At 40.9% G+C, this 12669-nt stretch overlaps 1 protein-coding gene across 2 annotated transcripts in view; it reads right to left on the bottom strand.

The window, feature by feature from the left end:
* The window catches only part of PKNOX2 (PBX/knotted 1 homeobox 2), an 89079-nt gene that overhangs the window by 4433 nt on the left and 71977 nt on the right, over positions 1-12669 (bottom strand). For both annotated transcript variants that reach the window (XM_066334809.1, XM_066334810.1), the window contains 4 exons: positions 10220-10408; positions 3101-3233; positions 2923-3020; positions 998-1117 (listed from right to left, as the gene is read on the bottom strand). In XM_066334809.1, coding sequence (XP_066190906.1) covers positions 998-1117; positions 2923-3020; positions 3101-3233; positions 10220-10408 — 540 coding nt within the window. The remainder of the gene's footprint in view (positions 1-997; positions 1118-2922; positions 3021-3100; positions 3234-10219; positions 10409-12669) is intronic.

Below are 12669 nucleotides of genomic sequence, written 5' to 3'. Positions count from 1 at the left end.
AGAGCATCATCTCTGACACCAGATAGAGAAGTCTCATGGGGAAGCCAAAATTTCTTCTGACCACGAGGACCAGGCTGAGATCAAAGGTTCAACCAACCAGCAGAAGAATTTCTTTTGGTTTTCCAATTCAGGTTTGGCAATCTTGAACTATGGGGTATTCTTGGCACCTGGCAGAAAATTGCTTTGCAGTTTCTGGTCTTCTAAGTCCTTTTTGTGCCAGCAAATCTGCAGTTGTGCCCTCCAGGAACACGGGAGATGCACGACACAACAAAGCTCTTGTCCTCATTGCAATAAATCCTGATTTTTCCATTAAAAAAAAAAGGCTGGGAAGTTCCCAACCTGCTGCTGCTTCATGCCCTGGCTGATTTTTCCACAAGTTGCTCCTTGGAGCTTTTACTTTCTGGGTTACTGATGCCCTGGGGATCTCCCACCACTCTGTCTTCCTGGAGAGCCAGCCTTCGCAGCCAGTTTCCAAGTGATTCCTTGCCTGAATTATGCAGGAAAAAATGTGGGATTTTTGGCTTTTTTCCCTTCTCCCAGCCCTGCTGACGAGAGAGAACTCTTCATGCACAAAAATATCCAGTTTGCATCTAAGCTCCCTCTGCCTTCCATCTCCAATCCCCCAAAACGGGGTGATTTTGCAATTCTGTGTTTTGCCTGTTGGCTCATGTGCTACAACGCCACCTGTGAGCAGCTCTCACATTCCCCTTGCTAGAAAAGGGTATTTTGGAGCTGTTAACTGCAAATAAACCACTCAATTATCCATCTTCAAAACACCATGGGAGTCCCCTTCTAGATCTGTGCTTTTCTTGCCTTAAGGGAATATTTTTACCCACCTGCAGTGACAATGCTCATTCCCAAAATACTCCCAAAATACAAACCACTTTGCACCTCCACACACAAATTCAGACAAACCACCACCTGGATTTGAGAATTTCTGGGCTTTTTGTCCATCTTTCCCCATCCTGCAGGGTGTTTTGGTGGCCGTGGTGCTCACCATGAGATGCTGGAAGAGCCATGAGCGCATGATGTTGGTGGCGTGTTTGGGCAGGACGCCCCGTTTGTTCTTGGACTTCTTGTCCTCACCATCGAGGAGGGAGGTGAGATCCAGGTTCACCTGCCAGGGGAAAAAAAATGGGGAGAGAATTGGCTGAAAACCTATTTTCAACCAAAAGAATTGGTAGGAAATGGTGGTGGGCAGCCCAAAAACTGAGCAAAACCCACCCAAAATGGGAGTGGGATGAGTGAAAAAAACCTGGCACTTACAGGAGCATCCAAACCCCATTTCCTGCTCCACTAAATCTGCATAAATGCAGATTTTTCTCCCAGGATCTGTATCTTTTATTTCCATTTTTTAATCAATACTTTGCAAGGGGTAATGGCACTGTTGGGGACTGTGGTGATGATGTCATGGCCAATTTCAATGTGTGCTTTAGGAGGAAAACACTTTTACCTGAAAAAATAAAGTTAAAAAAAAAAAAAAAACTGCACCTCATAAAAAGATGATTTTTTTCAACTGGAAGTTAAAAAAAAACCCTGCCACTCACCAACCCCTTGTTTCTCAACCAGCTGATTTCCACCACAAGGAGGGAAATGCCCATTGAGCCAAAATTTGCTTTTTGCCCCCCAGAAATGAAAAAGAAGCATCTTGCTGCAAGAGAAGTTTTAATGAGGATTCAGGAACCAAACTGAAATCTAAGCACTTGAGTTAAAAAGGGATTTTTTTTTTTCCCCAAGTCTTCATCAAAACACTTCTCCTGGATGAATTAAACATCAGGCCAGCAGGTCCCTGTGATTCCCCTGGGCTCCAGCTGAATAAATCATGCCAGTGGCACAGGAAGAGCATCCAGAGGTGCTTGTCCAGGCTCTCTCCCTGCCCCAATATTCCCTGTGCACATGTTTTTCCCACCACAGAGGGTTTTGCTGCAAGATTTAAACCTGCAGTAGAGAGATATTATAGACAAAAAATTTTTAAGCATTTCACAGGCAGAAGAAAAACCTTCCAGGGAGGTGCCACCTCTTTCCAAAATGCTGTTTATTGATTGTTTTTCTAAGAGGCTCCTGCAATTAAAATGGGGCATTTTAGAAATAATGGGGGTGAATTTCTGCTGCTCTGCCCCCAGGAAGCAGTGTTACAGAAAATGATGGTTTTTTGGGTTTTTTTCCCCCAAATTCCTGGGGAATAGGGGTTGGGAAGAGCTCATGGACAACTTGTGCTAATAAATCCAGCTCTGCTCCGAATCATTGTCTCACTGCAAGAATGCAGGGATCATTGCATAACTCATTGCAATGTCAGGAAAAAAAAAAATAAAACCAGAGCAAATGGCTGAAAAATATCCCCAGATTCAGGAAGACCTAAAAATGAGCATTTCCCACAAGTGCCATGATTGCTGTGCTGGACAGTGATTCCAGATTTATAATATATCAGCAATAATATCTGTCCTATCCTATCCTATCCTATCCTATCCTATCCTATCCTATCCTACCCTATCCATAATAATTAATATAGAGTGTAGAATCTGCAATATGTACAATACACAATTTATAATAAAGCATACACAGTCAAAGAGCATGTTCTATCACACGTTACAAATAACACATATTGTTACATGTTATATATTGCACAAAATAATATTCTTAAAATACATTATTATTACATAAACATTGTCATTGTAAAATATTGTAAATATTACATAAATGTTGTAATATTTTATAACAATAATATAAGCATTGTTTTAACTTCTTAGGTCATCGCTATAATTTGTTAGGTACCCCAAAGGCACCTGGCAGATGGGTTTAATCAACGTTTCTCGCTAATTAAAAATTTAAGATACTCCAAGGATTGAATTTACGGAGAACTGGGAGGATTCTTCCCGCTGCAGTGCAAAGTCCTGGCTAAAATCCGAGCTGGGAAAGCCTTACCTGGGCATTGGGGAGCTGCAGGGCACCAGGGGTGATGGCTTGGGCGAGCACCTGGCCCTGCGACGTCACCATGGTCACGGGCTGGTACAAGGCTCCACCTGGGGGGGGAAAAACCCAAATGTGGGGGCACCAAAACCCCCAAACTGCCCCTGCCCAGCACGTCCCCTGCGCTGCCTACCTGGCACGGCGGGCGAGCTGCTGCCCGTGCCCATGGGCAGGTTCCCCGGGGGCAGGGTGGCCGCGGGCACCACGATGCCCGCAGGGGGGTTGGACGCCGGCGGCAGCGCCGCTGGAGAGTTCTGCAGCATCTCCTGCACAGAGGGAACACGTCAGACATGGCAAAGGAGAGGGGACAAAACAATCCAAAATGGCACGTGGAGTTTAGTATGAGAGGGGGTTTGTCCCTCCCTTACAGTAATTTTATTTATTTTATTTTATTTTATTTTATTTTATTTTATTTTATTTTATTTTATTTTACTTCATTTTATTTCATTTAATTTATTTTATTTTTATTTTGTATTTTGTTTTTATTTTATTTTAATTTAATTCTGGTTTTATAATTTTATTTTATTTTAAAAAAAAATATTTTATTTTATTTTATTTTTTGTTTTCTAATTTTAGTCTATTTTTTATTTTATTTTATTTTATTTTTAGGTTTATTTTATGTTTATATAATTTTATTTATATTATCACAACATTTATGTATTATATAATTTTATTTATATTATCACAATATTTATACATTATATTATTATATCTATATTATTTTATTTATATATCGCAATAGTTTTGTATTATATTATTTTATTTATTTTCATTTTTATTTTATTATTTTTATTTTATTTTTATTTAATTTTTATTTAATTTTTATTTTATTTTTATTGTTTTCATTTTATTTTATTTTATTTTATTTGGTTCAACAGGAAAAAATTGCAGAAAACGTGATTTTTCCAGTTTGTTGCCATTTCAAAGAAAAGAAAGATTGAAATATAAGGATTTATGATCTGCAAAGCCCCCATTCAGCATCTTCCCCAAACTTGTCTCCTTGGTGCAGTCACTCTTTTCCACTAAAAAATGAAAGGGGAAAAAAAGTATCACGAGGGACCAAAAGGAATTTCTTTATCTTTTTAAACATTTCTTCTTTTTTTGGTGCTTTGACTGGGACTGGATGATGCACCTTTGCTAAAACACAGGGTGAGCACCACAGTTTCCCTTCTAGTAAAATAATGAAGTTAACAAGAATATAACCCCATTGATAGAATTCCTTGCAGCTTTAAGGTAATTTCTTGCAAAAACGGGCAAATTTTTGAGCCAAAAGCTGTGATTTTACCTCTAAGACCCATCTCTGGAGCAACCACCAAAAGAGCCCAAATGGGATGATTATTTGATTGTTTATTTTAATATTTAAATGAGTATTTGAGTATTTAATGAGACATTTTGGGAAGGGAGGAGTACAACAATTGAGGCTTTGGGGGGAATACGGGGCAATGCACCAGCCTCCACATGGGCAGGATTTTGCAAATAATACTGGTAATATTGATAAAATGATCATTTTAAAATGAACCCAAGATAACTACATCTCTCTAATTCACCCAGCTGGAATGGAAATAAAACTGTACTTATTTTTTTGTTCCTTTTTTACTGACTTCCCCATTCTGCATCAGTTCCCTGGTGTCCAGCTGGTTCTCAGGTGTTGAAAATAATGCCAGCAAAGGGGATTTTTTTCACCTTTTAATTCATTTTTCCTAGATTTTGATGCATTTCTTCAAGAATCCTATGACTTGGGTTAAGAAAACAGAACTTCCCTGGACTAGTGATGTGCAATGACACTGGAAAAGGGAACCACGCAAATGTCATCAGGGTGGGGAAAGCTGCAGCTCCCGTTCCCTGGATGACAGAACTTCAGGGATGGGATGGGAATACACCAAACCCATCCATGTCACATCAAGGCCGTTCCATGGGGAGTTGGGGTGCTCTGTGTCCCCACTGAGTTATTTCCCATTGCTGCTCCTTTTTTCCCCTTCTCTCCATCACACTCATGCAACTTTTTCCCCATCGATCACCAACTGCTTTGCCTGTGCCATCATACTCAATAAATTTCATGCTTTTGCTATTAAATCCCCCTCACGGCACTTTCCCCTCCTGTGATGCCAATTCCAAAACGTTGGAGCCAATCCCTCTGCCACAGGTTACTTCTGTTATTTTTCTTATCTGGAAATTTTGCTGCAATTGCTGTGAATTTTTTCGTTCCCTTCCCAGACATTCCTTTCCATAGCTGAATTAATTTTAAAAATGCAAATACGACTGTAAAATACTTGTACTTTTTTTTTTTAGTATTCCTTTCCCACCTCCAGTCTTCTGGGGGATGTAGTTTTCAGTGTGAGAAATGAGTATTTCACAGGCTATAGAGAGCAAAAATCAGTCTCTTTTGCACACTCTAGGATTTCGCCCTGGCAAAGGATCTGGCTGATAAAAATGGTGGAAATATTCATAAAATGTGGTCCAAGAGAACCACCAAATGTGGTCCAAGAGAACACCAAAAAGCAGTGGATATGACCGGGTGCAACCAGAAGTTTGGAGCAGCTTGAAGAGCTCTAGCTCTCCTCCCCTGCATTGTTTTTCCAAGATTCTTCCTAAAGAAGGGCATCCAGAACCATTTCTGGAAGTGCATTGGGAAGAAGCAACTAGGAATATCAAAAAAATGGGAACAAGAAACTGCTGTTTCCAGATACAGTGGTCAAAGCTATTTTCAGCAGTATTTTTTGACGAAAAAAATATTGCGTTTGTTTTTGTGATGTAAAGGGAAACTCTCCCGAAACACCATCTCACTGGTGTCCAAAAAGGCAGAATATTGGTAATTATTAGAAAGAGCTATTAAAGGAATTAATGGTCTTTCTGCAACAGAACTGTGAGACCAAAATGATCCAGTGGAAGTGGAGGCTCCACCTTCAAATAAATATAGAGAAATATCTCCAAGAAGATTTAAATATATATATATATATTGCATACCAATTGCCTCAGATTGCAAATGTCAGCCAAATTCTGTCAAGCTTGGCAGTTTTGCTGCAGTGGAAAATATTTTATATAATTTATATTTTATATTTTGAGACTCGAGGAAGTTCACAGAATCACAGAATGGTTTCGATTAGAAGGGACCTTAAAGCTCATCTTGCTCCACCCCCTGCCATGGGCAGGGACATCTTCCACTGTCCCAGGTTGTTCCAAGCTGCATCCAACCTGCCCTTGGACACTTCCAGGGATCCAGGGGCAGCCACAGCTTCTCTGGGCACCCTGTGCCAGGGCCTCATCACCCTGAAACGCTTTTGGCAAGTTTGAAATCTGAGTGTGAAAAAAACTGCATCACTAGGTGTCTCTGCAGACCCACATCTCAGCACTGATCAACAGCAAAACATGATTTCCCTGAATTAAGTCACTTCAATGAAGAAAAATATTTGGGACACGACACCAAAACCCTTCCTTTCTTACAATAAGGAAAATGTCCAAGTACCAAACTGTAAGAAAGTGCTAAAATTGAGTTCTACTTGAGCTGCTGGTGCTTGCCCTTGTGCTTTATGACACAGACATTCATTTTTGAGTGGTACACAGTGTGTCAAAGTGTCTCTCATCCTAACTCTGAAAGTTACTTGTGATGGGGGAAATTGGGATTAGTTGGAGAAAGATACCCATGGGTTTGCCAAGAAAGAGCTGACCAAACTCAAAGCCATGTGAGATCATTCATAAGGCTCCTTTGTGAATGGATGGGTGGATGGAGGCGAGAAAAAAGTTGGCTTTAAATGAAGAGAAATCCAGGGGAAATTCAGATAAATTGAGATCTATAAATTAAAATAATAAATTAGGGAAAAATTAAGAATAAATTAAATAAACTAGAGAAGCACTGCATTGAGTTCCACCAAACCAACTGCCCAGCTCCAGGCACCAGCAGCCTGGGCCAGTGGAAGGTGTCCCTGCCAATAGCAGGGTGTTGGAACACCCTTAGATGGACTCTAAGGTCCCTTCCACCCCACACCTTTCTGTGTGATTCTGTGGAGAAGAAATCTGAGAAGAAGAAATGCAGTCCTGAAAATGCCCATTCAAACACTGTCAATCTGAAACAAGAGCTGAAAAATACAAAATTTGATTCCATTTCCATGTCCCTGGCAGCGCTGTGGCTCCCAGTGTGATTGGGTTTCCAACTGTTTATTTCTTGTAAGTGGAAAGCAATGAGGATCCCTTTGATGTCAAGGGAAAGTTGAAGTTAAGGATTGATTTAAATTGGTTTCCTCCCTCTACCATGAAAGAAGGATCTTCCCTCTCCCATCCTGGTCAGAAAGCTAAAAACTACTTAATTAAATAAAGGGAGGGGGCTAAAAAGGGCCCAATGAGGGCTTGAGGTAGAGGAATGAAGCCAATGAAAAGCAACCAACAAAAACAGAAGAGGAATTGCTTGGACAAAGGGGCAACGACTCAATCAACAAGACAAAGCAAAGCACAAAATGAGGAAGCAGTGTGGAAAAGAGGGTACAGAAATCTTTGTAAGGTAATGAAGTTCAGGGAAAACCCATCACATGAGAAAACCTCAAACTTGGCCAACACCAGGAATCATCTCTGGACCTGGTGACATGAGAAGATTTCAGCAACAGTCAAAAGACCTTGTCTGAGTGTTCTCTCATCTTCCCATCATCTCAGGCACTTTGCATCTCCAAAAATTCTTGCATTTTCCATCTTACAAAGCAGAACTAACAGCAGGCGAAGGACCATCCTTTTTGGATGTACCAGGGAAATCCAACAGATTGTCCTGTGATGACATTTTGACATGTCCAGACATTGTTTTCCCAGTTTTGGTTGATATCCTTGCTATTGTGTGTCCATAACTTTTAAACATGTGGTAAAAAAACTCAGCCAAAACCTGAAAGATTCTACTTTCATGACAAACTTGATTTATCTCCTCACAAAATGATTGATGCTCCTTCCAAACCCTAAAAAAACCTATTTGCTGAGAAACCTCCTTCACTGATACCAATTACATTTCAATATTTAGATTTTAAAAAATCTTAAATTAATGGCCCATTTGCTCTTGCACCTCCACTCAACATGAAACCAACAGGCCAGTAATTAGAGAAATCATCCCCCTTGCCATTTTTTAAACACCAATCCCATGATTTTGCAGCTCTCTGGAGCATCCTTAGCCTCCAAAGCTCAACTGAGGGATGTAGAGTATTTCCACCCTTTTATATCCATGCAAACTCAAGTACACTCCATGAGTTGAAGTGCTCAAGCACTTGACATTGGCCTAATTGGACACACAAAATATTTGCCACGGTATTGTCACCAGTCTGTCACCCTTATCCCATGACCAAATGAGGTGGTGGCTCTTTTGTGGTCCATCACTGTGAATATTTCAGCTCCACCTGCTGAAAATCCCTCAGAGGCTGAGCCAACATTTCCCCTCCAGTTGGGTCTTTCCTGGGTGTGCTCCCATTTATTTCACAACTGCCTGCAAATCCTCACTTGAATTCCTCAACTTTCAGGTCTGGCCCAGAAGGGAAATGTCAGCAGCTCCTGGTTTCCAGGAATCAGAAGCACTTGGTACCTCTCCATGGGCCTGATTATTTTCCAAAGACTTGTGCTAATTTTCTGATATGATCCCCACCTCTTTGTGAGACACTAAATCCTCATTACTTTTCCTGACCGATGCATTCTAATTAGATCAACACTTAAAAAAAAAAAAAAAAAAAAAAAAAAAAGGAAGGAGGGGAAAAAAAAAATTCACAATAGCCACAGGACGGCTTTCCATCTCATTAACTCCCTCACTTATTATTTTCATGAAAATTACTGATAAAAAACGTGCATCTCCATTTGCTGGGACCGGGAGCTTTGTCGGCTCATATCTAACATCTCTCTCATCACCCGGGATGTGAGCTGTTGCCATGGCAATGCACAATAATAGAAACTAATAAATTACAAACGAGATGCTCGTTGAGCAATTATTGTTCTCTTTTATGCATGTGTCTTGCTAATTTTGATCATAAGGAATGCTTCCATAAAGCAGCGAAGGGATAATAAGTCTATTTCTAGAGATTATTAGAATATAGGGTGAGGATGGGGTTTCTTAGATCAATGATTAAGTGGTTTGGTGCTTTCAGGGAACCCAAATAAGGAACTGAACTTTTCTGGGGGGCTTTTCCCTCGTCGTGTTGGGAGCTTCAAACTCTGCAGCACCTGAAGCTGAGCTGCTAAAAAATGGATTTTTTTTTTTCCTTTCCACCACCTTAAAAATGCCCCAAAAGCCCTAAGAAGGCCCCACCACCTGCCTCCTTTTTAGGGAGACCCCAGAAGCTGCCTGGGTTATTTTGGGTTTGCTGCAGTTGTTTCTGGTGGGATTGTGTAACCCTAAATTATGTTTTTCTACCCCAAAAAGCAAGTGTCTCTCTGAGACAGAGAAATGCCCTAGGGGAACACAATATAGCATCAACTTTTTTTGGGATGCAACCAGCCAAGACTTATTCCCTGAACTGCAGATGCAATGAAAACCCCAACCCATGGGCAACTTCTTTTCTGAATATTGAGTTACAGTCCCTCATTTTGCCCCAAAAGCCACCAAGGTTCAACTTGGTTTGACAACTTCAGTTGGTATTTCTGCAGTTCCCAGGCATTTCCTTGTACTCTTCCACTGCCTGAGGCAGAAAATGTCTTCTTCTCCCATCTAAAAATCCAAATTATGCAAAAGTGGTCAACGGAATGTTGATCATGCTTGGGGAGAACTGCAAGATCTGCTGAGACAAAAGGAGCAGTAAAGGCAGAAAGGGTTATCAGAGACCCAAAAATCCTTTGACCTGCCTTGAGACAAAAAGTGAGAAGCAGTGGAGAAAATCCTAATGTTTCTGCCAATAAACAGCATTTTTTCATATAAAAAATGCATCTTTCTTGTTTATATTCCCATACACTTGCACAGCTTCCTTGCTCTCACATTTAATTGTTGCAACATTAGAGTTTAGGAGTCCTTCACTTTTCCTCCTGCAGAGCCACAAACATTGGGGTTGCAGCTCTGCCAACCCGTGGAAAAAAGGACATAAAGAAATTAAAAAAAAAAAAAAAAAAAGTCACTGTAACATCATTTATTGCACTCTATGAGCAAGGTACAGGAGATTTTTTTTTTTTTTTTAATTCTTGGGGAAGGACTCTGATGACTTTTCAGGAGGCCAGGACTCCTGCACAGCAAGTCTGAAACCTTGCTGGCCCAACTCCCTGTTGGCCAAAGTGCAACAGTGGTTATTAGAGAGGAATTTTAAGGCATTACCTGGGGGTGGAGGCTGATGGAGGAGGGGTTGGGGGAGTAGGGCCCCCCCAGGTCATTCCTGAGTAGGTTGTCACTGTGCATCTTGGTTTTGAGGCAGGTGATGTAACGGTTGCAGAAGTCTTTGCACAACTCATTGACCTTCTCCAGCTCCAGGAGGTGGATGCGCAGCACCTGGATTGCCTTCACCATCTACAAAAGGGCACAAAGCTAAAATCAATATTCTCCCCCAAAATCTAACGTCGAACTCATCCCCTACAGCCAAATGAAATTCATTTCCTTTCCCAACACACGCCAAAAAAATGAATATTCTTACCCAAAACCCATCCCAGAGCCCCATCCCTTGCACATCTCCATGCCTTTTCCTTGCCCATCAATCACAACTCTGAGATCCAAGAGGAAAAAATTCACCAAATTCACCATTGCCTTCGTGGGAATTGCTCCCCGTGCCCCAAAAAGAAGTACAAGCCAAACCCCTCGTTGTTGAAAAGTGTTTGGTTATCCTCTGGAGGCCACTTCTTCTAACAAGATTACGGGGCTGCAACTGAGCCGTGAGCTGTTGCTGGTGCAAAGCCTGGGCCTCATTAAAACGTACCCCATAAACCTTAAAAAATTTACACATAAAACATTCCTCTCACCGAGCTGAAACCTTAAGTTTTACAGCCGCTGTTTGAAATCTTGCATAATATATAAAATTTCAGCTATTCACTCCGGGGCAATAAATCCGGTTTTATGTAACAAAGCGTCTTTGCATTTCAAAGAGTGTTTTTAACTTGCAAATTTTAGTGGTCATCTTTACAAACTGCAAGTTGCCATGGTTGGGAAACATCCTGAAAAATCCAGGGCCAAACTCCAGTGGCAGCTCTATGACGGAGAAAGGGGAATTTTTGGTTGGTGAGCAACAGGGATGATGTATTGAGGGTGGAATAATCTTTTATTTAGAGCTTTTTTTCTTTTTTTCTTTTTTTTTTTTCTTTTTTTCTGGGTTTGTTTTTTTCCTCCTCTGCAGCTGACTCAGGCAGAGCACAAGGTGGAGGTGTCGTGCCCAGGATTTCCGCATCCTCCCAGGGCTCACCGGCCATGAAAGTCAATATTCAAGGGCAAAGGCAAGAAGACCTGACACATATATGTAAAAAAATAAATCTCTCAATTATCTCAGCTCATTTGCTTAGGGTCTCATTTTATGTCCCTGCTCCGCTGCGTCGTATATCTGTCCGGAAAAAGAGTTACAGTCCGATGGCGTACGTGCGCGGGGTTGTAAAAAATACAGATGCTGAATTAATTGACTGTGTGGCACTCGGCAGCTGATTGAGTTGATAATGGTGAGATCTGACCTTTTTCTAATTTGTAATTATGTGCATCTTGGCAGCGAGGAATACATGACTCTTATTCTAATGATAGCTAATGCCACTGGCCTTTTCAGCCCTGCTGTGCCATCACCAATTCCTGGCATAGGGGTGGCGTTAAAAAAATAGAAAAAACAACACCCAGAAAAATAACAACAACAACAAAAAGGGCATTGTAAATAGAGGAAAAGTGTCAGCTCAAAAACAGGTTGAAATACTGAGTTTTGTGCACTAGAAGAATTTTTAACCCAAAATTCCTTTCAACTAGTGCCTCCCACCAACAGCAATGTGCTTCTCCAGCATCACATCAACCATCTCCTCTGTCTTGATGCAGGTTAACCACATTGAGGTGGATGGTTCCTCTTTTTATGGAGGAGTTCTGGGCATTGGACAGAAAATACACATCCAGCTCTGTACTAGAACTAGGGCAAACCCACATAAACAGAGATTACAGATATACACAAAGACACAGCAATAGATATAGAAAGAGATGAATATGAATGTATCAAGTGCTGCAAGGTTATACATGGGATCAATCCAGCTGCTCGTGGCCAAATTCACCTTGACAGGAAGAGTTGCTTCAGAATATGCCTAAAAACCAAAACTAGTGTGTTTATAAACCACAAAAAACCCTGAAAATAGCCAGTGTGGATACAACTCCTGCACTCACTATTTGCTGGTGATATTTCATCTTGATACACACAGAAATATGTTTTCCTTTCCCAAAATTTTGGATTTCTTTTTCTTCACCTGGCTCCATTTCTCTCCTCCTGCTAGACCATTACACCCATTTTTTATGTAATTTAATGCAATGGGGGTTTGTTGGTGCACCTCAGCATTTTGTCCAAAAACTGAAATAATCCAAAACATTGATTGAGTCATTTTTGGGGGGTTGGGGTTTTTTTTATTGCTTTTCTCAGAGCGATTTCTGTTCTTGACTACAAGTTATTGCAAAATGGGTTTAGCAACATGCAAAAGGGGCTTTGCCTGGCCTGCAAACTTTGGAGGACATTCTGCAGACTGTTGGTTTAGAGATGTTAAAAAACTTTCTTCCACGAGCTGAAATCAGGCACAAACATGAGGGATTTTACTTCACCTTGAAATCTT

Source organism: Sylvia atricapilla, chromosome 23 (assembly GCF_009819655.1).
Source record: "Sylvia atricapilla isolate bSylAtr1 chromosome 23, bSylAtr1.pri, whole genome shotgun sequence".
NCBI classification, from domain to species: domain Eukaryota; kingdom Metazoa; phylum Chordata; class Aves; order Passeriformes; family Sylviidae; genus Sylvia; species Sylvia atricapilla.
The sequence above is the reverse complement of the archived record's forward strand: the minus strand, read 5'-3'. Positions and strand labels throughout refer to the sequence as shown.